The following is a 23,878-nucleotide window of genomic DNA, read 5'->3' as shown; positions in this document are numbered from 1 at the left end:
GGAAAACAAATATATAGATAACTAAAAATGTTGACATTCAAATAAACAAAACAACGTAGTATTTGGCAACAGAGGAAAACGCGAGCGAAGATTGGAAGGAAAATTGGAGAGCGTACGTGAGAGCTGCTGTGTAACTGTACATAAATGAAATGATGATAACGGTATATAGAACATATGGTGGAAATTTTATTAATAATTTACGAAAGGAAATTTTTTATTTTAAAGAGTATGTTTGAGTGTATATTTTTGTTTAACATTTTTTTGAAAAAACTGAAAATGTTATTATTATTATTTTTTTTTTTTAATAATTTTTATGCAAAATCTGTAAAATACAAAGTCATTGCTTTATGATCAAGGGCGTCTATGCTTACATAGAGCGACACCTTGAATTTCAAGGGCAAAAGGGGGTAGCGTTTTCGTCATATGCCGGAGGTGAGTCCATGCCGAAACGACTATCTCACACAATAAATAAATACGTGCCACATTTCAAGTGTACGTGCCTCCAACAAACTGTTGCAGCTTATTTTGGACGCTTTGTTGTTTGAGAAGCTTCGATAACACCGTCGTGTCGTTGCGCTCGACACTCGGCTAACGAAAACTCGCACGTCGTCTATCCAGATATATGTAGATGTTGTTGTAAAGTTTTGGTCTCAGTAGTGATTTTGCTTGTAGCACCAGACCAGCTTTGAACCCGCCACATATTTATCGATTGCAAGCACTCCTGCCGAACTACCGAATTATGCGCGCGTCGTCCTTGCATAAACAGACACTCGCACACTTGACGAGTCACAAACGAACGTGCTATGTCAACTAACTGAACATTGTACTTACATAGGTATATGAATACCGTTATAGGCGCTCGGCCATGTGGTGGCATGCGAGCCAACTCCTTTTGATGTAGACACCCACGAAACACGAAGCTTCCGCCGACATCAGGCAACAGACTAAAAGTGTCCTTTGCTCGCAACGGTTGCACTCGAAACTCGCGTACGGTACTTGTAAACGTGGCTAAAGCATCTACCAAAAATACATATACATAAAAAATATTGAATTTTTGCAAATTGTAAAGTGAAATTTTGAAATCGTAGCAAATATTTAAAAGTAAATCATTCGTGTTTCGTGCAAAGCCTGCAGCGGAGAAGAATTTTGTGTTTGCTTGTTTCATTTGGCAAGGCTTCATTTGCTGCTTCTTTAAATTGAAAAATTTTTTGGTTGTACACAAGCACACATAAAAGTGGTGGTGAAATCTCCTCTAGGTAGCAAAGTCAGCAGTAAAAATATTTAATTTAAAAGAAGAAATTCAAAGTTACGCACTTCAGCGAAAACTACGCATTAGCTAAACGTTCAAAGGCTGCTCAGCACCTACACATATACACAAATAGCTAAAACTGTAGCGCGTCTGCAATTCAAGGATACAGCTTTGCTGGGCGCTGCTTTCAATTCACATTCTTTTCACACAGCGGTCAAAACGTAAAAGTAATGCAAATTTTTGTCAAAATATTTTCTTAAAATTCCTAAAATCCATTTTCGCCATTTTTTAGCACTTTTTCTCTGTTTTTCTAAATCTTACATGCACACACAGAGTTGTAAATACATACCACGCATACATACACAATTTTTGTATAACTGTTTGCCTCCTCCCTCTCAACTAACATGCATAGTTTTTGCTTGCCTCAGACAGCTGTGAAGTAATTTTTTCTTAATTTTCGAAAAGTTTTTTAATTAAATTTTGTATAAAATCTTTTTAGTCTTGAATCAATATAATAAAATTTTTACTATATAATATTTTTTTTACTTTAAATGTTTTTTTATTTTAGTAAAAAACTTAGTAAAAATTTACTTATTTTTAAGGTATTACATTCAAATAGATTTGTATCGAAAATTAGCAAAGAGATCAAGAGATCTTTTTTTTAAATGTATTCTCTAAAAATACAACATTAATCATTTCATATATACATATATACATACGTATTAATATCTCTTTATTTTCTGCAAATATTTATATATTTTTAATTATTTATTAGCATCAATTAAATAAAAAATTAGAAACAAAAAATTCTTAAGTAAATAAAAAAATATTAAATTTAAAATTAATTTAAGGAGGCATTCAAAAAAAAATTAAACTTATAAATGAAATAAATTTAATATATAAATGCTTTTTAAATAAAAAAAATATACAAAAGAAAAATTTAGAGAAATATTTTGCTAAAAAAAATAAATAAGTAATTTATACAAATCAAAAAAAAAATTAAGTTTTCATAAAAAAATAGTAAGAAAAATAAATAAATTTTAACATTAATAAAAACTTTTATATAATAAATTGTAAAGAAATATTTTGTTAAAAAAAGTATCTAAATAATTGAAAAATATTTAAAACAATTAAGAGTGGATATTATAATAATTAAATAATCTTTAAAGTAAAAAAACAATAAACTGCGAATTTATAAAAACAAAAAAAAATTAGATTAAAAAAAATTAGGTATTAAAAAATATAATAATAAATAAAATCTGATAATACACGTTTTTATAAATAAAATAAAATATTTTGTTTTTTTAATAATAAAATTAAATAACTATTATAATTAAAAAAATATTTTCAAAATTATTAAGTCTACAACTTTGCTTCCGCCGTTTTTTTTTTGTAAATTTAAGGCTTTATTGTATGAAAATGGTCCAAAAATGTTTTCCCTTATTCCCTCAAAAGGCAATGCATAATTAATACACGAATTGCTTTATGATCCATTTCTTTGTAAGATAACACAATTTGCTTTACAAAAATTCTATATTTTTTTTAATACCTAATAGAAATCATAGAGATGGTAGTACGATCGAGGTACAGTAATAATATTGTCTATGTATGTGTCAGCCTCAGTAAAGCGTGGACGGGTTCTCAGACGCACTTTTCTTGGAATTAGAAAAGAAAAGCAAAATTTCCCGCAAATGTTGAGAATTCGACTCAAAAAGTAACATTTTCAGTTGAGAATAAGTTTCGGATCCAAACAGATCTCTACAAATATTTTGTTGCGTTTATGTTGACACAAATGTCCAAGATCGATATAAAACGATTTAATCGGCCAGTGCTTGACCTTAAAGAGATCTATTGGAAAACGGCGGAAGCAAAGTTGTACACTGATAGACAAAATCGGCATACGATTCGTTAGATAAACGAAAAACATTATACTTTTATATATGGTATCGACCAAATTTTATCTATTAGTGCCAAAACCACATACTTTTAACATGCCACATACTAAAAAAACCAATCATATAGAGTATAGTCAGCTGGATGTTCGAAAATCCAAATATTAGTTATGTTAGTTTTCGCCCAATTTTAGCCATTCTAGGCGCAATGAACAAAACAGGCTTTCTTATTTTCATTGGGATAACTCACATATTAGCCGATATAAGCGGTATAAAATGATCTGGAAGTTCGAAAATCTCTATATTATTTATATGAGGCCTCAGGAAAGTATTGACCCGATTAATAGAATCACCTTTTTCAGGAAAAAATTCTCTGTGGATTTCAATTGTATATCTCAAACACTCTCCGATATTTTCGTTCAAAAGTCAATTATATATACTGTCCAAAAATTCGGTGTAGCGGCTTGAAGAGTTTTCACTTGATTTGAACAATTTCTGATTATAATGTGGCATACTCTAAACATTTGCATACATATGTGCAAAGGTTAAACCCGTAACAGTCGTTGCCTCTTTATTTGTGTATGGGAAAGAAAAAGAATTAGATAGAATTTAAAATTCTGTTTTATGGGGACTTGGTTGTAGTCCGATTTCGCCCTTTTTCGCACTGGGACATGGAAATGTGAAAGGAAAACGACGTACTAAATTTAGTCGAAATCAGTGCGTTGGAACTCGAGATATGGAATGTCACCATAAAGTGAGCGGTGTCAAGCCTGTCGTCCAATATTCAGCCCGACTCCTATAAAGTGTAAAATTTTATGTCTCTTGGGTATTGAGTTACTGGTTCATTGCGTTTTAGTGAGTTTTTAATTATACCGTTATATGGTGAATGAACGAGATTATGTATATTCCGATATTAACAAACAAAAATCTAAGTTCAACAATATAAAAATGTATGTAAAATTGAAAGAGCGCAATAAATTGAGTTTTACCCTTATACCTTTCAAAATTATGAGTGTGAGTGTTTCATATATTTCACATGCACACATACATAGGTACATATATCAGTGTGTTTATAGGTTAGCCGATAATTAAATCAAATTTTGCTCACTGTAGCGAAAATTTGGGTCAATATCTCCCAAATGAGCACCGATACATAAGCATAAATAGCAATATGCATAAGTATACATATGTATACATACTTCGAAGAGAGTATATATTAATATCCTATTATGTATCTGTACTGATGTACTCGTACTCTATGGTGAAAGCAGGAAATAGCAAAGCATTGCTTAAAAAAAATATTTAATTTTGCTAATTTTTAAATATATAAAGGATATTTATGTAAGTTATTATACACGTATGTGTATATTTATATTTAATATTTATTATGCATAATACAGAGGTCTTTAGGAAGCATTTAAGTAATTTATATATTTATTATATATTATACATATATATATATATATATATGTATATAGTCTATACAATATTCTTCTTTAAAATTTATTTATTTTTCGCCGCAAAAATTTTTTATTACATTCTTTTCCCCCACATTTTGAAATTCTGCCCCCTCTTGCACATTTCAGCGTACTGCAGTACCTCCCCCAGTGCAACAGTACCGTAACCACTGTCAGTCAAACACTTTAACCCTTACAGTACGACACCAGCCCCGAAATGGCATGTGATTCTTCTTGTGCATATTTTTAATGATTTTTTTTATTAATTTTTCTTCTTCATTTTGTTAACTTTTTTCTAAAAGATTTTATTATTAACTTTTTTCTAAATTTTTTCTCAAAAGTTTTCATTCCCTTACGAAATTTCTCCCATTTACCCCTCGCATTCGCATTTTCTCTACGTGTTTTTGCAGTTTCCTCCCCTTAAAATAAATAGAAAATAATAATTAATATTAAATTGTTTTGCCTGTTTGTATATAATCAATTGTTGATATAAAAAAGTGCATAAAATATTTGCAAAATGTTTTCCAAAATGTTTGTGAAATTTAAAACGAAATGATATGAAATCTAAGTTTCAACGGATTTTCGCAGTTCGCTAGAATCCGTTAAAAATATTGCAATTTACTGGCAACAGAAGTGCAGTAACAACAACAGTAGCGTGTAGCTAGCAATTAAATTTAAGAGGTAAGTGAGTAATAATTAAAAGTGCTTGATACAGGGTGTGTCATTTTTGCGTATAAAAAATTGGTAACGACGAAGAACAATCAATCAAGTGGTAATTATTATTGGTCAGCTGCACCCAGGTCCTTCTTCACCCGATTTTTCGGCTTGAAATGCCGTCCCACAGTTCTCTTATACCGTATTTCTGACGAATGATCTTAGAGAGTGGAATACAAGTCGAGTAGAAAACCTTTTCGCTACCGATTGCGATAGTGGCTTCTCGACGTCGTACCTTCTCTGTTGTACAGACGCGGATGCGTATCTTCGCTATAACAAGATAGTGGTCCGTGTCTATGTTAGGACCTCGGAGCGTATGCACCCCAAGAACACTGAAGATGTCGACGTTGCACCTTTCCTGCTGTACACAGGTGCGTCCGTATCCTCTCTTTAACAAGATAGTGGTCCGAGTCTATATTAGATTCTCGGAGCGTGCACATATTAAGGACACTGGTGATAGTCATTTATCACAACATGTTCGATCTGGTTACGAACTTTTCAATCCTGAGACAGTCAAGTAGACTGATGAATTTTCTTGTGCTGGAATCTGATATCACCGACAACCATATTTCGGTCCCCTGCTAAGTCATGGCTGAAATTAATAAGAGCTAGCCGCGCCGACCACGTGCTCGAAAAAATTTTTAAACATAAAGCTAGTCTCTTATCTTTTTAGTAAAGCTGATTTCATATTCTTTTTTTCTTCTTGAAAATCACATGTCTAAAAAAAGGTCTTTGCTATACGATTTAAAGCAATGCTGCTACAGAGTATAATAGAAGTACGGAGTTGGGACTTTTAGTACCATCAATTCTTCGTCGACAGTGTATATGAACCGTGCGAGGCATGAGGAACTTCGCTTTCGGAATAGACGGAATGCAGCTCCGGTCCACCGCTTTCAGAGCATTGTAGGTCTCCATACAATCTTGGAAAGAGCACATCCAGCAGTTTCAGCTCTATTGCTTCCCATTTCTCCTCCCTAACTTTTTAAAGGGTGTCTTCGGTCATTTAATACCAAGATTAAGCGCTGGCCGACGCTGCCGCCCTTGGTTTTTGAAGGTTTCTCTTAGTCAATTGGCTACAATTCCTTTTTCGGATCCGTGGGTGTAAATTGCGGTCGTTATGCCGTATAAATGGCCTTCTTCCATTTTCTTGGTAGTCCAAGCCAACCTTTCCTCTTCCTCATTCGACCGATAGGACTTGTAGCTAAGCATGTTTGTGGACTTTCACCGCCGATTTATCGATCTTTTAGGTTTGGCAACAGCGCTACAACCCCTATAAACTCATCTCAGCAGAAATAAAACGCCTCAAGTCGTTCCATAATCGTATATCAGTCCGAGTTGCTGCGAACGACGCCGCATCGAGTCTCCATGGTCTTTGTGTACAGTCTCAGCTAGAGCTGTTATATTTTCTTCGCATGATATGTCAACGAAAGGCTATTAAAAAGTACTTCCACTTGGATCACCTGTTATAAAGCTTTGCCAACAGCTGAAGATATTTTCCCGGCTTTGTTTCTTGCAATTTACTGAAGTATGAAATGTTCGTTTACACCTAAACTTACCCCTTTCTTCTTTGTTAAGTGCAGACATTTCTTGATGTAAAGGAGAAAATCAGGCTGAATTTACTTGATGCTTTCGTAGTTCCAGTTTTATCCACAGGCTTAGCGAGTTTGCATTTGTTATTAGATTTGATTCATCATTTACATTTTCATACTAACTGTACTAAGTATGTCACACATTCCGATGCATGCATAGTAAATATGTCAAGCTTTCCAATGAAGGGAAGAGATGTTGCTTGACAATACTGGAACGGTCAAAGCCGGAAGTACGCATAAGTGGCAACCATTAATTATAGGTTACAGTTAAGACTGTATCTTTGATACTATTACTGTCGTTAGTTTGGCATCATAATATACATACATCTAAGACAGTTCTATCTACCGCCTTGATTAACCCTTTTGATTAGGTAGCTACCTTAAACTCAATGTGTTTCCAAGGACCTATACATAAATAGTCAAGTACATAACGCTGATTGCTCAATAACAACAGCATCTAAGCTCAAGGTTCTGGAAACATGTACATACCTATGTACGTGGCTGTCTACTGACGTAATGCAATTTATTTTGCTTTTCGTCGTGTATACGTCATGGAGTTGCTGGAGAGGCCACAAGTGTTGTGTCAAACTGCAAGTGATTTACATATGTAGAGATAGGCAAAGGTTAGTAGCTGGCTAAAGCATACATATGTTACCCTCAATTTTAGTTGATATTGCAATAAAAGTGTTCCAATCAATGTAAGCCGGTTTGTGCCAAGTCATGCGCCCCTCTTTTAATATTGCATGAAATTTTATGATATGGAATGGAATCTATAATATTAAAGAACATTTTTTCTGGTTTTTACAGACATCTCATTTTAGTTATATCCACACATTTCTGTTAAATATTACACAACTAACTTTTACACTTTAATGCCTTTCACAGTAACCCCAAATGCCCGAAGCTCTGACACTGCCCGGCATGGCTGATGCGGAGCCAGATTTGTCAACGTTCGAGAATAAGACCGGCTTAGCCGAGGATATGAAATTTCTGGCATCGATGCCAGAGTTGTGCGATGTGACCTTTTTGGTTGGCGATACACGCGAACCAGTATGTGCGGTTAAGGTGAGTTTGGTACTATTAATGGAGACCAAAAATCTGTGTAAAAAATCGGTGAAAAGCAGATATTTCACTCATCATATGACATTTGTTGCACTGTTGAAACTTTGAGAGCTCGAAAGGTTTACCTTTACTTTCTTTCATTTGAATCGGTATTTCTATCAAAATATATGAGAAAGTAAGGTTATGTTACATTAATGAAAAAATAGAGAAGATCTTGTGTAGTCTGAAGACCATGTCCACTAAGTAGTGAAGGAAATATAGAAACCATAGCTGAGGATATACACGTAGACAGTCGATTCCACGCTCTTCGCAGTAACTTGGATTGACGTATGGAATGACTTGGCGGTTTTTACGCCCCCTCTATGAGTTCTGGAAAAGTTCTAAGAAGATCCGACGTTTTCGAGCAAGTTTTTCTTCATGTGGTTTGTGAGCTAGTGGAATCGTCGGTCTATATTTCTTCAATTATGATGGCGGTGAGAACGTAACCGTCAATTGCGACCGTTATAGTGCCATGATAATCGACTATTTGATGCCTGAAATTGAAGCTCGTGATCTCGGCGACATTTGATGCAACAAGACGCTGACACTTTTCACACATCGCAACAATCAATGGATTTATTGAGAGAACACTTCGGTGAGCAGATAATTTCACGTTTGAGCCGATCGGTTGGTCACCAAGATCGTGTGCTATTACACCGTTAGACTTTTTCCTGTGGGGATATGTGAAGTCAAAAGTCTATGCAGACACTCCCGCTTCGCTTCAGGCCTTGGAGCAAAACATCACGCGTGTCATTCGGCAGTTACCATTTCGGCTGGCTCAAACGAATCAGCGAAAATTTAACTCAACGTATGGACTATCTGAGACGTAGACTCGGCCAACATTTGAAAGAGATAATCTTCAAAAAATAAATACCAAAGAATGTTCTTTTGAATATTAAAGTTTACGATTCTGTGTTTTTGTTTTTAAAAGTAGGAGACCTCGAAATAGATCACCCTTTGGAACTAGTAGACAAATAATGAATGAAAGTAAGACCGAACGTCAGTTATAGAAATTTCTTTTGGACACTAGAGATCTATGTGAGATTCGTGTGATACTTGTTCCTAACTAAAGAAGAAGAAGGTTATGTTTACACTTGTCATGGAAAGTTTGACGGATCTTCAGCGGCTCCATCAATCTCCAACCAACTTACGAATTTTCTAAAATCTGAAAACATAAATTATTGCAAAAATATGAAGCCTTAAGTTCACAGCGTTACCACAAGTTAAACGTTTTGAATAGAGAAACACTTTCACTAGAAATGCTTTAATAGTTTACCAAGAAATTTAAGCTTTTAAGCACTGTTATTATATTAATTTCAAAATAATTAAAGTACAGCCTTTAAATGCTCTATAATACTCACGCTTTCACTCTCTCTCTCCACAGGCTGTTTTGGCATCGCGTTCGCGTGTCTTCGCCAAAATGCTGTACTCGGCGCCATCGCCGCAACGCAAACGTGAAGCATCGACCAAAGAGAATAAATTACGGCTTTTCCTTAAGCGCTCATCGGAGCCACTGTTGAATCTACAAAATGCGGCACAACAGGTTGGTTTTGGGGGTGCTTGTTATGCTATGAAAAACAACAAAGAAATATTGTATATAAGGCGTATCTATGTACATAAATGAGTTTTTTTTTTTTGTTACGGAAGTACATACATATATAATATACGAGTTTTGTGTATTGTTTTTATGTATATACGTACACAGTCTCACATATACATATCCATGTATGTGTTTTGTCTCTCTATGTTTAAGTGGTTTGAGCGTCTGCGTTATGTTTGTGCGTTAACATGTGCGTGCATAATGCTGTTATGTGTAACAGTTTGTACCCAAAAGTATTTCCCCCGCAGCATTTATGAAGAAATTTGTAATCCCAAACCTTTTTGGCCCCGCAATCATAAATTCAACAAATTTTCCTCTCCTCGTTGTGGCAGTTTTGCCGTTTTGTTGTCGAAAATAATGAAAAGTTTGTTTTGTTGTGTTTGTTTTTGCCAAATAATGCTTTAATCTCTCTGTAATAAATTAAGAAAACAATATTACATAATTGTACCCGAAAGCCTCTAGGTAATCATAGCAATTTCAGTATAGCTATGCTTGGTAAATTAAGTCTTATAAAATAACTCCTATAAATTATGGTATGATTTATAAGTGGATACCTATTTATTTAGAAAATAGTAATCTCTATAGTGTCCTTCTCGCTTCTAAGGAGCTGATTTTAGCAGCTTCTACCTTAACACTGGACGTGCTTTGTTAGTCGAACCGTCCAGGGTTAAGGTTTTGTTCGATTTAATTATGAGTTGTATGTTCTATATTCGAAGATAAAGCCTGCTTAAAAATCTTCTTTTTTGAAAAATGTGTTTTGCTAAATATTACCTTCCCTTTTCGCTTTTCACTATTCAATGTCTGGTTTCTCCCTCATAATGGACCAAAAAAAGTAAGCTCTTCGATGTCATTACTTCCTGGATTAAATCGAAGATTTTATTTAGCAGTAGTAACAGATTGATCGAAAACATGTTGTCATTTTGTATATAATTTCATCATCTTACTCTGTCAGTAACCCTTGTCCTTACTGGGAATAGTAAATTTTCTCAAACTTCTCTAGAGATGTAGTTTTTAACAACTTAACCATCCGCCATTGAACAGAACAGGTAGTAATCACTTGGTGTGAGGTACGGACTATCAGGCGGATGCATACGCACCTCCTAACTAGGCTCATGGAGCATTTGGCGAGTCACTATCACATTAGTTGTGGTCCAGCCTTGCCATGATGAAACACAATTCCTCTCCTATTGACCAAATTTGATTTGCTTTCCTCAATCGGCCCAATTGTTAACAATACAGATTCGAAATAAGAGGAGCCTCTTCAAGTATATGATTCCCTGTCAATCCCACATAGAAAAGACCATCAATACTGGCTTGTCCATTGTTTGCGCCGGTTCATCGCTGTTCGAACACCGCGATTTTTGTCTGATGTTTCCGTAAGTGACTTACTTTTCAACACCAGTAACCATCCACTTCGAAAATCTATCGATTTTGTTGCTACTCAGCAGTGTTTCTTAGATGGAAATTCGGTTAATGGGGTTCGTTTGCACTCATATATCGGTCCTTTTTTTTTGTATTCAGCCTTGTTTAATTGATTTCAAATGGATTTTTGTGCTATTTTTATTTCTTTCTCTTCGCTGTTTGGCACCAGTTGGATATTGCGAGCGAAGCCGGATCCTTTTCCACCTGGTCTTTCCAAACGGAGTGGAGGTCTTCCTCTTACTCTGCTTCAACCGGCGCGTACTGCGTTGAATACTTTCAGAGCTGGAGTATTTTAATCCATTCGGAGGACATATTCTAGCCAGCGTAGCTGCTGTCTCTGGATACGCCAAACTAGTTCAACGTTGTCGTATAATTTGTTCCATCGATTGCGATATTCGCCGTGGCCAACGCGCAAAGGACCATAAATCTTCGGCAGAATCTTTTTCTCGAAGACTCGTAACGTCGACGCATCACATGTTCCCATCGTTCATGTCTCTGCACCACATAAAAAGACGGGAATAATGAGTGACTTTTAGAGTTTGGAGCTTGTTAGCAAGAGTTATTCTGCGTTGGATTTTTTTTGTTCTTGTTAATACTGGCTCCAACATAGACGAAATTATCTACGACTTCGAAGTTATGACTGTCAGCAGTGACTCCTCCTGCGGGTAAGGGGGGACCCCCTTTGGGAAAACCGAATATGCCCGTGGTAAGGCATGCCTGGCGTAAGAGGCGACTAAAATCATGGCCGCCAGTTCAGAGTTGTGTGGAAACTCAACTGGTAGTAACTACGGTTACAAGGTCTTACCAGAGACTTTAACCTGGTACCACGGGGAGCAGTAAGCCCTTGGAGGTAACTCCAATCTGCTCATTGGGTTTGGCCCTTTGTGGAGTTTCTTGATGGCTGTGGTTAAACCCAAATCGCGGGAAGAACTGACTTTGTCAGTTCAAATGTGGAGTTGCATTGCAACCTGGCGCCGTGCACATAGTACGGAAGAGGTTTTAGATGGGCCTCGAACCCTACCAAGGTGGTTAGTGTGTTCATGCCCCACTGCCGATTGGTAATGAAAATGTTTACCCAGTTTTTAGGGCGCTGATCGACGCATTCAATTGATCCATTGTGCCCACGTTAAAACACACTGACAATTGTCAACAGTGACGTGAGAGCCAAGTTGTGAATATTTGGTTGATGACAGGAGATACTTCGTTTTGCTCTTGTTTACTACCAGATCCATTTGTTTCGCTTCCTCATCTAGTCGTTAGTAGTCGTCTCAATCCTTGTTCCTTCCATCACCCTTCTTGGGCAGCGGTGATGTCACACTTTGCTCTTACGGGGGCATCAACCAGCTGGGTAGCGGTACCTTCCCAATTAAGTGACCGGACATTCCAGGTGCATGCCCTTAAAACGTAATCCTTAATGCGTTTGCAGTCCAAGGCTATTGTTTCCTTTTCATTGAAGGCGTTTTTTACGTGGCGGGTCTCAAACCTAGCGCACAATCCTGGATAGGGATGGTTCGTCTTCTAACTTTTGCTTGCTTTCAGACAGATATTCGTTGGTTAACCAGAGGATACTAGTAAAAAGACTGGAAGTCCTGAGCTGTTGGAACCAAATCTAAAAGAATGGCGCTCAGCGAAATTTCCTTACATGCGTGAACTCCTACACATGACTCCATTCTCCATGTAGATAAATATGAGACAATTAATAAGACCCTGATGAAGCTTTCAATTTGCACCATGCGGACAAAAGTTGTATAGGGATTTGCAGGGAACTTCCTGGTCTTCCTATTCTGTTGTTTATACCGTGATGTTTCAAGTATATAATCCACACTATCTTCTGGTTATAGTTGTAACCAGTTGTAAAACTACTCTAAACTTCCTGCTCAATAATAAAATAAATTCCAAGAAATTTGTATATATAAGTATTTTAATCATTTACATATATCTTGTACCAAATTTCGATATATCTATATGTACATATGTTGAAACCATCCCCTGTATTTTATGCTCCATCGTTGTCGCCCCCGAATTATATACTTAAAATAACTTAAAACCCTTTTTATTAAAGAAATTATTGAAAAAAGTTAGAAGTCAAATTTTATAACATACAAATATCCTCCCATTTATTCATTTTATACACATAAACGTACATATATTAATACAAATAAAAATGCATAGTGTGAACACGTCATTATATAATTATACTTTATATATATATATTCAATACAGAAATACTTGTACAATCACATGGATTTTTAATGTACAAAATGTTTTTGTTTTTGTTTGAATTTATTCTTTATTTATTAGAGGAGTGGTTTTACCCAACAATTAGCTCCGATACCCGAGGTAAAAATAACAAAAGTGAATCAAATTATTAAAATTTATTTCAACTTAAATATTTATTGCATAAAATTATATAAAAATCTATACCTAAAGTGTTTTATTTGCATTCGAAATTGATGTTTAGATATTTAATTAATTTTTTTTTTGTATTGCAAAAATCTTATACTATTATCTTCTATTCGTAGACCTCAAGATTGTGCTGATTGATAGAATTTTTGTATTATTTTCGCATGTTATTGAAGCTGCAACTGAATATTTTATTTAAAAAATATCATTAATGTTTGAAAACTGATATTTTTTAATATATTGTATCTGTCATTATTGCTCTTGTAACTGTCTGATCTAGTAGATCTAGTTGTCATTATAGCTGTCAGCATTCTGACATTCGAATACTGTTGTGATTGTCATTATTGCTGTCAGAATTTTGACATCAACTACCATTGTCATTATTGCTTTGAGCATTCTGATATCCACAATCAGCTGTTAAATTCCTTTTATATCATTATTGCCATGAGCGTTCTGTCATGTAAATATCATTATGATTGTCATAACTGTTGTCAGCATTTTGACGCCAGCCATCAGCTGTCAAAGTTTCTATATAACAGTTTCTGACTATCTCAATCAGTACAATCTTTGTAGGTTCTACCTGAAGAGCTTTTCATATTTTTTGTTGTCTCTGACGTGCATTGGCTTCTTATTAACTGTGCATTTGAATTTAGTAAAAATATTGTCAAATCATTGTCAAAATGCAACGCTGTGTTCAAATGTTGTTATGAAATCCAAATTTCTTTCGATTTTCTATATTAGTTATTGCACTTTTCTGCTATACTTTATTAAAAATTGGCTATGGCTTTATAAAAATAATAGCATAAGTTGACTATGTTTAGTTTTTCAGGGCTTAAGGGGTAACATACAGTTAGAAGGTCGAAGAAGCAAATTTTTCAGAATTGTTTCAGAGAAAACTTTTAAATTTGGTGATCCAAACATTTCTACAAATATTATGGTATCTCTGAACTGTTTTTTAAGATTCCTCTCAAAAACAAAAAACGGTTTGTGGTGACCACCATGTCTTTGAGCTGAAGCCTCTGAAAAAAAAAACAAACAGATTTCGTTAAAGGAATGTTAAATCTAGTAATTAATTGAAGGAATAAGCAAAATTCAATTCAATTGTTTATAAAAAAATATTTATTGATTAAAAAAATATATTTAAGAAGCTTGTATTGAAATTTGAGACTTTGAAAACCCCAATTTTAGAAAAACGCGTTTAAAGTTTGGAATGCACTCCCAAGCACTCTGAAACGGCTGTTAACTGTATTCAAAAAAAATCTGCATCTCTACTATCGTTTACCAAACGAGCTTCGTTACTTTGATCCTTGATTTCGAATTCGATGGAACTCATCTATACTTCAACCAAGGAAGACAATATAATCTTTTTATGGTTTTCATAAAATTGTTGCAAATTTTTGATTTCGATTTTTATGTTTTGATTACAAATACTCTACAAAGACATACCTTATACCTATACTCTTACCTACATTACAATTACTTTGCATGACTTCTACTCATTACTGGTTCTTCATACTACAGTTAGTGTGTGTTGTTGTAAATATATCATATGCCATGTGAATTTTTGTATATAAAAATAGCTAAAAACATTAATTCTATTATTAAGTCATATGATTTAACTGAGATTAATTGTAAGATCTTCGACTGTGGGCAAAAAATAGTAAGACTTTTTAGTATTATATTTTGGTTTTAAATAAGAACCCTGTTCAGGAAGCCATCACCATCAAATGATGATCAATACGGCAATAAAATAAAGGAATTGGTGCTTGAAAGTCGATGATGAATAGACAGAGAACTTACTGACGTCGTTGGAATATCGGAGAGATCAGTATAAACCATTTTGAAAGATAATTTGTGCCTAAGAAAAGTGAAAGCACGTTTGATTCCAAAATCAGTAAATTTTTTCTAAAAACAGCGTCGCGTTAACGTCTGTGAAACCATATTTTCCAACTACCAGGATATCATGAAACGTATTATTACAGGCGATGTGTCCTGGATATATGCTTACGACCCGGGAACAGACGATCAATTGGCCGAATATCGTAGTAAAGCTTAGGCGAAGCCGAAAAAACCATGTTAAAGCATGCTCAAATTAAGGCTATGTTGCCAGTTTTCTTCTATTATCTATATTTTTGCCAAATTTTCAACCAATATCGTACCGTAACCACCGTATTCTCTTGATTTAGCTGCGTGTGATTTCAGGCTATGCAGCAAACTCAAACGACCGCTCCCGAGAAACCGTTTTGAGTCAATTGAAAATAAATTTTAACAGCTGTTCGAGGATTGAAAAAAACGTTGGCACAAGTGTATTGGAGCCAAAGAGGATTACTCTGAGGGGGATGACATCGAGTTTAGAGAATAAATTAAGAATTTTAAAATTATGAACAAAGTCTTACTACCTTTTGCCCCTACAATATTAGTAACTTATTTCTCTAATTTTTAAATAAAATATTTTTGATCTATATTTTCCTTTACATTTAATTTTTGTAAAAAGTTAGTTAAAATAAATCAGAATTTTTAATGACTCGTTGTAATACCCGAATGATTTAAAGCAATAGGGTTACAGCGTTGCCACTTAAGGTGTAGGAGTTCTAATATTTTTGACGGCTTGCCAACTTTTTAAATTTTCCTATTCTAATAAAAGAAGACCAAACGTTGATATTTGAGTATCAACTTATGATAGTTTCGAAAGATATACATACAATTATGATATTTTTGGGATTGGTTTGGAACTTAGCTAAGAGCTAATTTATGTTATAAGAGCTGTTATGAGTAGAAACCATTTTCGATGCGTGATTACTGTTTTACTATATAAATAACATATGACGAAGCGATGTTCACGGTGAACTGAATGGACCTAATATTTAACGGGTGATTTTTTTGAGGTTAGGATTTTCATGCATTAGTATTTGACAGATCACGTGGGATTTCAGACATGGTGTCAAAGAGAAAGATGCTCAGTATGCTTTGACATTTCATCATGAATAGACTTACTAACGAGCAACGCTTGCAAATCATTGAATTTTATTACCAAAATCAGTGTTCGGTTCGAAAATTTTTTATCGACAAATTTTGTTCAGCGATGAGGCTCATTTCTGGTTGAATGGCTACGTAAATAAGCAAAATTGCCGCATTTGGGGTGAAGAGCAACCAGAAGCCGTTCAAGAACTGCCCATGCATCCCGAAAAATGCACTGTTTGGTGTGGTTTGTACGCTGGTGGAATCATTGGACCGTATTTTTTCAAAGATGCTGTTGGACGCAACGTTACGGTGAATGGCGATCGCTATCGTTCGATGCTAACAAACTTTTTGTTGCCAAAAATGGAAGAACTGAACTTGGTTGACATGTGGTTTCAACAAGATGGCGCTACATGCCACACAGCTCGCGATTCTATGGCCATTTTGAGGGAAAACTTCGGACAACAATTCATCTCAAGAAATGGACCCGTAAGTTGGCCACCAAGATCATGCGATTTAACGCCTTTAGACTATTTTTTGTGGGGCTACGTCAAGTCTAAAGTCTACAGAAATAAGCCAGCAACTATTCCAGCTTTGGAAGACAACATTTCCGAAGAAATTCGGGCTATTCCGGCCGAAATGCTCGAAAAAGTTGCCCAAAATTGGACTTTCCGAATGGACCACCTAAGACGCAGCCGCGGTCAACATTTAAATGAAATTATCTTCAAAAAGTAAATGTCATGAACCAATCTAACGTTTCAAATAAAGAACCGATGAGATTTTGCAAATTTTATGCGTTTTTTTTTTAAAAAAAGTTATCAAGCTCTTAAAAAATCACCCTTTATAAAGAATTAGTTTAAGGGATCTTAACATTTTTCTAAAGCCAAGATGGTCTCCAAATAGAATTGTAAATTCAAAAATACTCTAGCTTCGAGAGCATGAAACGCGACGTGTTAACTATTTCCTTTTAACTATTTTCCTCATATTTATTATTAAACACTCTATATATTTCTATTTACCTGAAGGTTTTGTGTCTATATTTTATAAAAAGTATATTAACTAATTTAAGATTTTAATATTAATATAATATTTGTCTAACTGTGTCTATAGTTATACAACATCTATCGTCTTCATTCTATATACGAGTATACTGCAATAACTAACTATTTAGTTCTTCAGCTTTGAATTTGCCCCAAGTTCAGACTGATTCAATTTAATTTCCTACCTTCACTTATTCTAGCCGGCTGGACAGCAACATCAGACGCTGATTATTGAGGAGTTCGAACCGGATGTTTTCAGGCAACTGATAGAGTACATACACACCGGCTGTGTGACGTTGCAGCCGAGAACACTTTTGGGTAGGTACGAGTGATGGAAGAAATAGCAACTTGAGGGTGTTGAGTGTTATTTATATTGAAGTGAAGAGATACTTCTCGCTAAAGGAAATTGAATACATTAGAGTAATAGCTGACAAAACGCTTTGGTTTCCGCAAGTGGGAAATGAGTAGAAGTTAGTCTACTGCAGAAATTTTTAGTGGCTGTTGCAACGGATACTGTCAAAACGGATCTGTTTTGTGAGGAGTAGGAGGAGAAGAAAGTTTTTAGTTACTATTCTACCTATACATAGTATAAGTAAATCGTAAATTCCGTCTTTGACTCATTGAGGTCACTTAATAGATATTCGTTTCGATAATAGCTTTGTAAGAAGTAAACTGTGGAACTTTCATGCTCTAACTCAGAGCTTTCACGTCTTGGAAAAAGTTATTGTAATAAAACACGGATATTATTACTACCGCCTTAAGTAGCTTTCGTTCTCTAACTTAGAACTTTGACGTCTTAGAATACAGTTTATGCAATAGAGGTCCGAAATTACTAGCGCCTCAAGTAGCTATTTCTAAATCTCGAACTCTCATTTCCATTAAATTTCTTTTCTATTCTTTCTTCAGGCGTCATGAACGCGGCAGATTATTATGGTTTGGAGGAATTGCGGCGCGCTTGTGCTGGCTTTGTGCAGTGTTGCATCAATGTAGACACTGTCTGCGCGTTGCTGGCGTCTGCCGAACGTTACATTCAATACAAGTGTACCAAGAGTCTGGTACAAAAAGTGCTGGAGTTTGTGGACGAGCATGGTAATGAGGTACTTAATTTGGGCAGCTTTACGTTGCTGCCACAGCATGTGGTACGTCTGATATTGGCGCGTGAAGAATTGCGCGCCGACGAGTTTACTAAGTTTCAAGCGGCGCTCATGTGGAGTAAGAAGTACTTCGACAACAATCCGGTAAGTTAACCGGTAAATCGGACTCAAGAAATTAACTAATATCTCTACTATCCGCTGGCAGAATATTGATATGAAGGAGATTTTGGGCAATTTTCTGGAGTACATTCAGTTCCATAAAATACCGGCGAATGTACTGATGCGTGAGATTCATCCACTGGGTTTGGTGCCATACTCGATCATTATGAACGCTTTGGCCTATCAGGTAAGCGCGTGCTTAAGCTCTACACTTTGCTTTTGGCCTTTCGTACATGTTGTTGAAATACATAACCTATAAAATATAATATGAAATTGTATTTATTAACTAAATAATAAAATGTGTTAAACGGCATTGGTGCACTACCGGAACGTTCAATTTCGGTACATGTGTGCTGCTGTCGTTCCACCACCCCTTTTGTCCCCCCTTTATGTCTGATTCTAACCTTTGCAGGCAGACCCAGAAAGCATCGACCCCGGAAAGCTGTCTCCCAACTCTAGTCGAGTGAGGCGTGCACGTCAAAATCAAGGCAGATCGATGTCCGTACAGAGTTCCTTGGACCCCTACGGTTCGAATACAACATTGAGTTCAAGCGGCAGCAGCGACCCCACCAGCGGCCCGCACAATAGCAACTAACATAAGTTGAATGGCCCCTCCTCCTCTTCCACCCACCATTCATCCTCGCATGGCCGTCATAAGCATCATCAATCATTACCAAAAATTCGCAAAGCCAAATCTCAGAGTTTCCGCACACGACGCAGCCCATCAGAGCGCCGTAGCCCAAATGCCGCACCCATATTTGGTCAAGCGGCAAATTTGACATTAAACACCGCCCAATTGGCGGCCAATGATAAGAAACGTAGCCCACTTACACCAAAGAGTCCCATACTACCACAACCTGAATCGAAAAGTCCGGGCAGTACTTCGCAGAAAACGCCGACAACATTATCCCGACAGGGCACATTACGTGCTTCACATCGCCGCAAGAACAGTATGACTGGATCGCTAGTGTTGGTACAAGGGCGTCGCAGTCCAGTGGGCTTTAATGACCGCAGTCCGCAAGGACGTCGCAGTCCATTGATTATGTCCAATGATCGTCTTAAGTCTCCGAATGAATTGCCTGTACAACCTATGTTTGGTTTGGGGCTGCATAGCCCGACCGCGCGTAGTCCTACAGGCGGTGCACGCAGTCCTACGCTAAGCATGCATACACAGGAACGACGCTCGCCTATCGGTGCTGCGGCGCCTGTAGAGTTCGGCCAGCCACGTCGTAGTCCCACTTCAACTGTGCATGTGCAGGATGCACACTACGACGAGGGGGAGACAGATGAGAATGGTTTAGTGCGCTCAAGCAGTGGCATAAAGCGTCCATCAATCAATCTCTTCACACCCATTTATTTCGGTGGCGATAAACGTAGTCCACTAACAGCTATGCCTATACCACCAATCACTGTCTCCAATCCGACGGAAACTGGCAGATTAGCTGAAAAGATTGCAGAATCAAATGCAGCGGCCGAAGCGGCACGCGAACTGGAAAGGCAACGTGAAGAAAAAGAGAAACAAGAAGCAGCAGCTGCGGCTAAAGAATCAACACCTGAGAAAAAGGAACGGACAAGTGTCATGAAGGAAATACTGGCCTTTGTACGTAAACCATCTAAGCATATTTCTACGCGCACTAATCGTTTCGCTAATGCTTTCACACGTGCCGAGTCTGGCTCGTCATCGGGACCACTTATTAGACAGAGTACTTTCTCAGCTAGTCCGGCCGCTTCATCAACTGCGGCGAAAAGTGCGGTCGTAAAGCAAATGTCCGAAGTTGCATTCGAACCGAAGATGTCATTGAAATTCGCACACTATGCAAAAATGTCACTAAAATTACGTCGATCTGCCAATGACGATAAGACGAAGCAAGCGGCTGCTGCCAGCACATCAAAGCGCGCCAGTGCCGACTCCAATTTCAGCAGTAGCGGCTTGGATCCACATGATGCACAGGTAGGTCGCGCCGGTGGCAGTCTCGGCGGTGGTGCCGGCTCCGGACGTGCATCACCGCTCGGCGAACTGCCATTCGAGTTGGCGAATGTGCATTTCGAAAAGGTCGGTGAGTCTTATATTAAGCACGAGAAGATACACGAAGAGGAGTACGTGGACGAAGCCGGCACCACAACCGACACAATTGTCACCAGTTTAGTAGAGGAGATCACAAATTCGCTTAAAGTAGTATCGTTGTCAAGTGAGAACGCACAAATAACACATCATTTTCAACGACGTTCCGAAAGTCGTGAGCCAATTGAGCCGCGCATAAGCGAAGAACGGGAATCCGATTCGAATGACCTTGTAATTCCGGAGGATTTCCGAACTGAGCTAACCGAAATTTTAAAGTCCTATGCATCAGAACCAATATATGTGAATTTGCAAGTGTTGCGCCGTGAAACTGAAGAGGCCGAGGCTGCAGCAGCCCAAGCATTAGCCAAAGCAACCGAAAATAGTTTAGCGACCGAGAAATCCCCATTGCAATGTCCGATTATTGAGTTTGAGCCGCCTTCACGGCGTTCTTCATTCGACCCACCGCGTTCGCCATTTTTAGAAAATTTGCGTAGTCCCGGTGCTGATACCGATAATGATCTGATCAACTTACAGCGTTTAGATTCTGGTGGTGATAGTTTCGAAATGGTCGAGGGCGATCGTAAATCAAGTCGCGCCGAGTCAAGCTTCGACTGTCCCTATTCGTCACGTGACACTAGCTTTGACATATCCCGTTACCAATCCACAAGTTACGAAGATCAAACTTCAAGCTTTGAAATTGTCGACATGGATGATAAAAAGAAATCGAATATTGACTTGCGTAAATCGTCCATTGAACTAGTCGATGCGGAGACATTTCAACGCAGTGGCTATTCTTGTGGACGCAAGTCCTCTTTAGAAACACACTTTGATTATACACCCTCCGATGCGAGTGGCATGACACCCGCACGCTCACCCAACTTCCCAGTGAGTAAGAAGCAAAAACCCGAAACTCTGCGTGCGCTTCGCATATCACCCTTTAGTGCCTTCTCACGTGCCCGTAGCCCACTTTCCAATCAGACCTCCTCAAACTACAGTTCACGTGACAGTTACGATTCAAGTTCCTCGTATCCACATTCGGCGCCCAGTCACCACGAACCGCAGCGCAGTCCGTTCGCCGATCCGACGAAAAAGCATTTTCCGCTCACTATCAAGCAACGCGAAGAGGAAGTTAAGACTTTTCTCTGTACTGATCAGCGTTGCGCCTCGATATTTGAGCCACGCCCTAGTTCGGTATTGACGCAACAACTCTCAACTGGTTCGATGTCTACACCATCGGGTTATGGCAATGGTACACCGTGCCCGGTGGTGTGTAGTGTAGCAGGCGGCTTCTCAAGCGGTAGTGAGTTTGAACCACCATCACCACGTCGTGCGGCTAGTGCTTCTCCCAAGCATACCTTCACTTTTCGCATAGTCATGAAGAAGGTCGATAGTTCGCCGGAGGCTTTGTGCACCGAGCGACATCGTAGCCGCATATTTGATAGATACCGGCGTAGAGATAGTAGACGCAAGAGAATACATGAGGCTGGCAAGAGTTTTTAAAGAATGTAATGGAAGGAATGTTTTTTTTTTCTTTACCGTGGATTGATAAAGCATAGTTATAAGCGTGAATGAAGCTTGGGTTTAAGGGTTGGAGATTCATAAATGTCTATTAAAGTTAGCGCAACAAGTAAAAATTGTGCTTGGGTTACATTGTCTTCGCTTCTGCTACGAAATACTTGTATGAAGATTAATAATAAGCATAGAGAGGGAGCGAAATTATATACTGGTTAGGGCTGATTGGAATTATTAAGGACCTGTAGTATATATTCAACCGGAAATTTGTAAAAAATAGGTAAATCAGTTTATTAAATAATAGCAATAAAAAAGAGTTGAAGGATGCCGGAAGAAAATGTGAAGTTTTGGGAAAAAAATGCTTAGATTGCAGTAAATATTCCAGGGAGAATAGTCGAAAGGTATTTGGTTTTGAAACGTGGCAGATGAGACTTAGTATCCATTCTGACGTGGCTCAGCGACGTACGACTTGAAATTTAAGAGAAAAGAGAACATTGCAATGAGAAAAGTAAAGAGATAATTTTATCACAACTGCGAGAGACAGAGGTCAGAACTGAGATAGGTAATTTATTGAAGGGAAAACTCATAAAAAACGAACACTATAGAACTATATAAGGAAAATCGTGAGAACCTCAGCTTCGTATGAAAAAAGTGAGATATAAATGTTGGAAGAGCGGTTAAGCACAGTAGCCGAAACTTGAATGTTTTTGAGAGTTCATGTATGTAAACACTTGAAGATGAACAGTATTGCCATACAGCCACAGTACAGGGACTATTAGTAAATAATTAAATGCAACGCTGCAACTGAATTCTAAATTTAATACTCAGCATGTATGTATGTAGTTTATGAACTAGTAGGAAATTTACTTAGAAACTGTTAACTAGTTGTATGTGACAAATGAGAGCAAAAGCGAGTTATTGGTAATGAGTACAAGGAGCGAAGAAGAGTAGGTTCTGAGGAAAGTAAAGTCAATAGGAAAGATGAGGACGTAAGTCAAAATCAAAGGTAGGAAAGTAAGTCAAAGGCGAAGATAAGAAAGTAAGTCAAAAGCAAAGATGAGACAGTAAGTCAAAAAAAAAGATGAGGAAGTAAGTCAAAGGCAAATATGAGAAAGTAAGTCAAACGCAAAGTGTTCAGGAGTTCAGGAAGTGTAAAGAGAGGACCTAGAGCAGAACTAGAGAAGAGTGTAGGGACGATGGAGCACCAAAGCGTATTAAAGTCGTACGAGTGAAATTTAACAATGAAATACTGTTGTTGTAGTTAAAATAAATTAAATTTTCTTCAAAACTAGCGCAGAAGTTGCTAACAAAATAGTAAATGTGAAATACAAAAATATACAAATGTAATTTTTTTTAATACATACATACATATGTGTCGGATATGTGCTCCTTCAAGTTTTTGCAATTCTTTATATACAAAAATGTTAATAAATCATGTATATAAATATAGAGTTGGAAAAAAATTTATTAAATATTTTACTAATAATCCACATGCGCTGAACCCACTGTTCCCAACCCAGTCTTATGAATACAATCGTTATATAGGAAATGACGAACAATAATCTTAAAGAAGAAAAACACACATTGTCTAAAGTTTAACGGTACAACACTTGCAATGAATTATTA

The 23,878-nt window shown here is 37.1% G+C and overlaps 1 protein-coding gene across 10 annotated transcripts; it reads left to right on the top strand.

Annotated features, from left to right (window-relative positions):
* The first annotated feature begins 927 nt into the window (after positions 1–927).
* LOC105226688 (serine-enriched protein) lies at positions 928–22,393 on the top strand. 10 transcript variants are annotated; one of them, XM_049451061.1, is made up of 10 exons: positions 932–1,476; positions 5,009–5,279; positions 7,787–7,966; positions 9,387–9,545; positions 13,326–13,364; positions 17,626–17,743; positions 18,332–18,663; positions 18,725–18,865; positions 19,091–19,140; positions 19,318–22,393. In XM_049451061.1, exons 3-10 carry the CDS (start codon positions 7,796–7,798, stop codon positions 22,238–22,240), a joined length of 3,933 nt encoding a protein of 1,310 aa, XP_049307018.1. In that variant the 5' UTR covers positions 932–1,476; positions 5,009–5,279; positions 7,787–7,795; the 3' UTR covers positions 22,241–22,393. The 10 variants fall into 10 exon arrangements, with proteins under 10 accessions (XP_049307013.1, XP_049307018.1, XP_049307016.1 ...); XM_049451057.1 differs by having other exon boundaries at positions 935–1,101; positions 1,257–1,476; positions 19,091–19,410; XM_049451056.1 differs by having other exon boundaries at positions 928–1,063; positions 19,091–19,410.
* The last annotated feature ends 1,485 nt before the right edge of the window (positions 22,394–23,878 follow it).

This window comes from Bactrocera dorsalis, chromosome 3 (genome assembly GCF_023373825.1).
Source record: "Bactrocera dorsalis isolate Fly_Bdor chromosome 3, ASM2337382v1, whole genome shotgun sequence".
Lineage (NCBI taxonomy): Eukaryota > Metazoa > Arthropoda > Insecta > Diptera > Tephritidae > Bactrocera > Bactrocera dorsalis.
The sequence above is the reverse complement of the archived record's forward strand: the minus strand, read 5'-3'. Positions and strand labels throughout refer to the sequence as shown.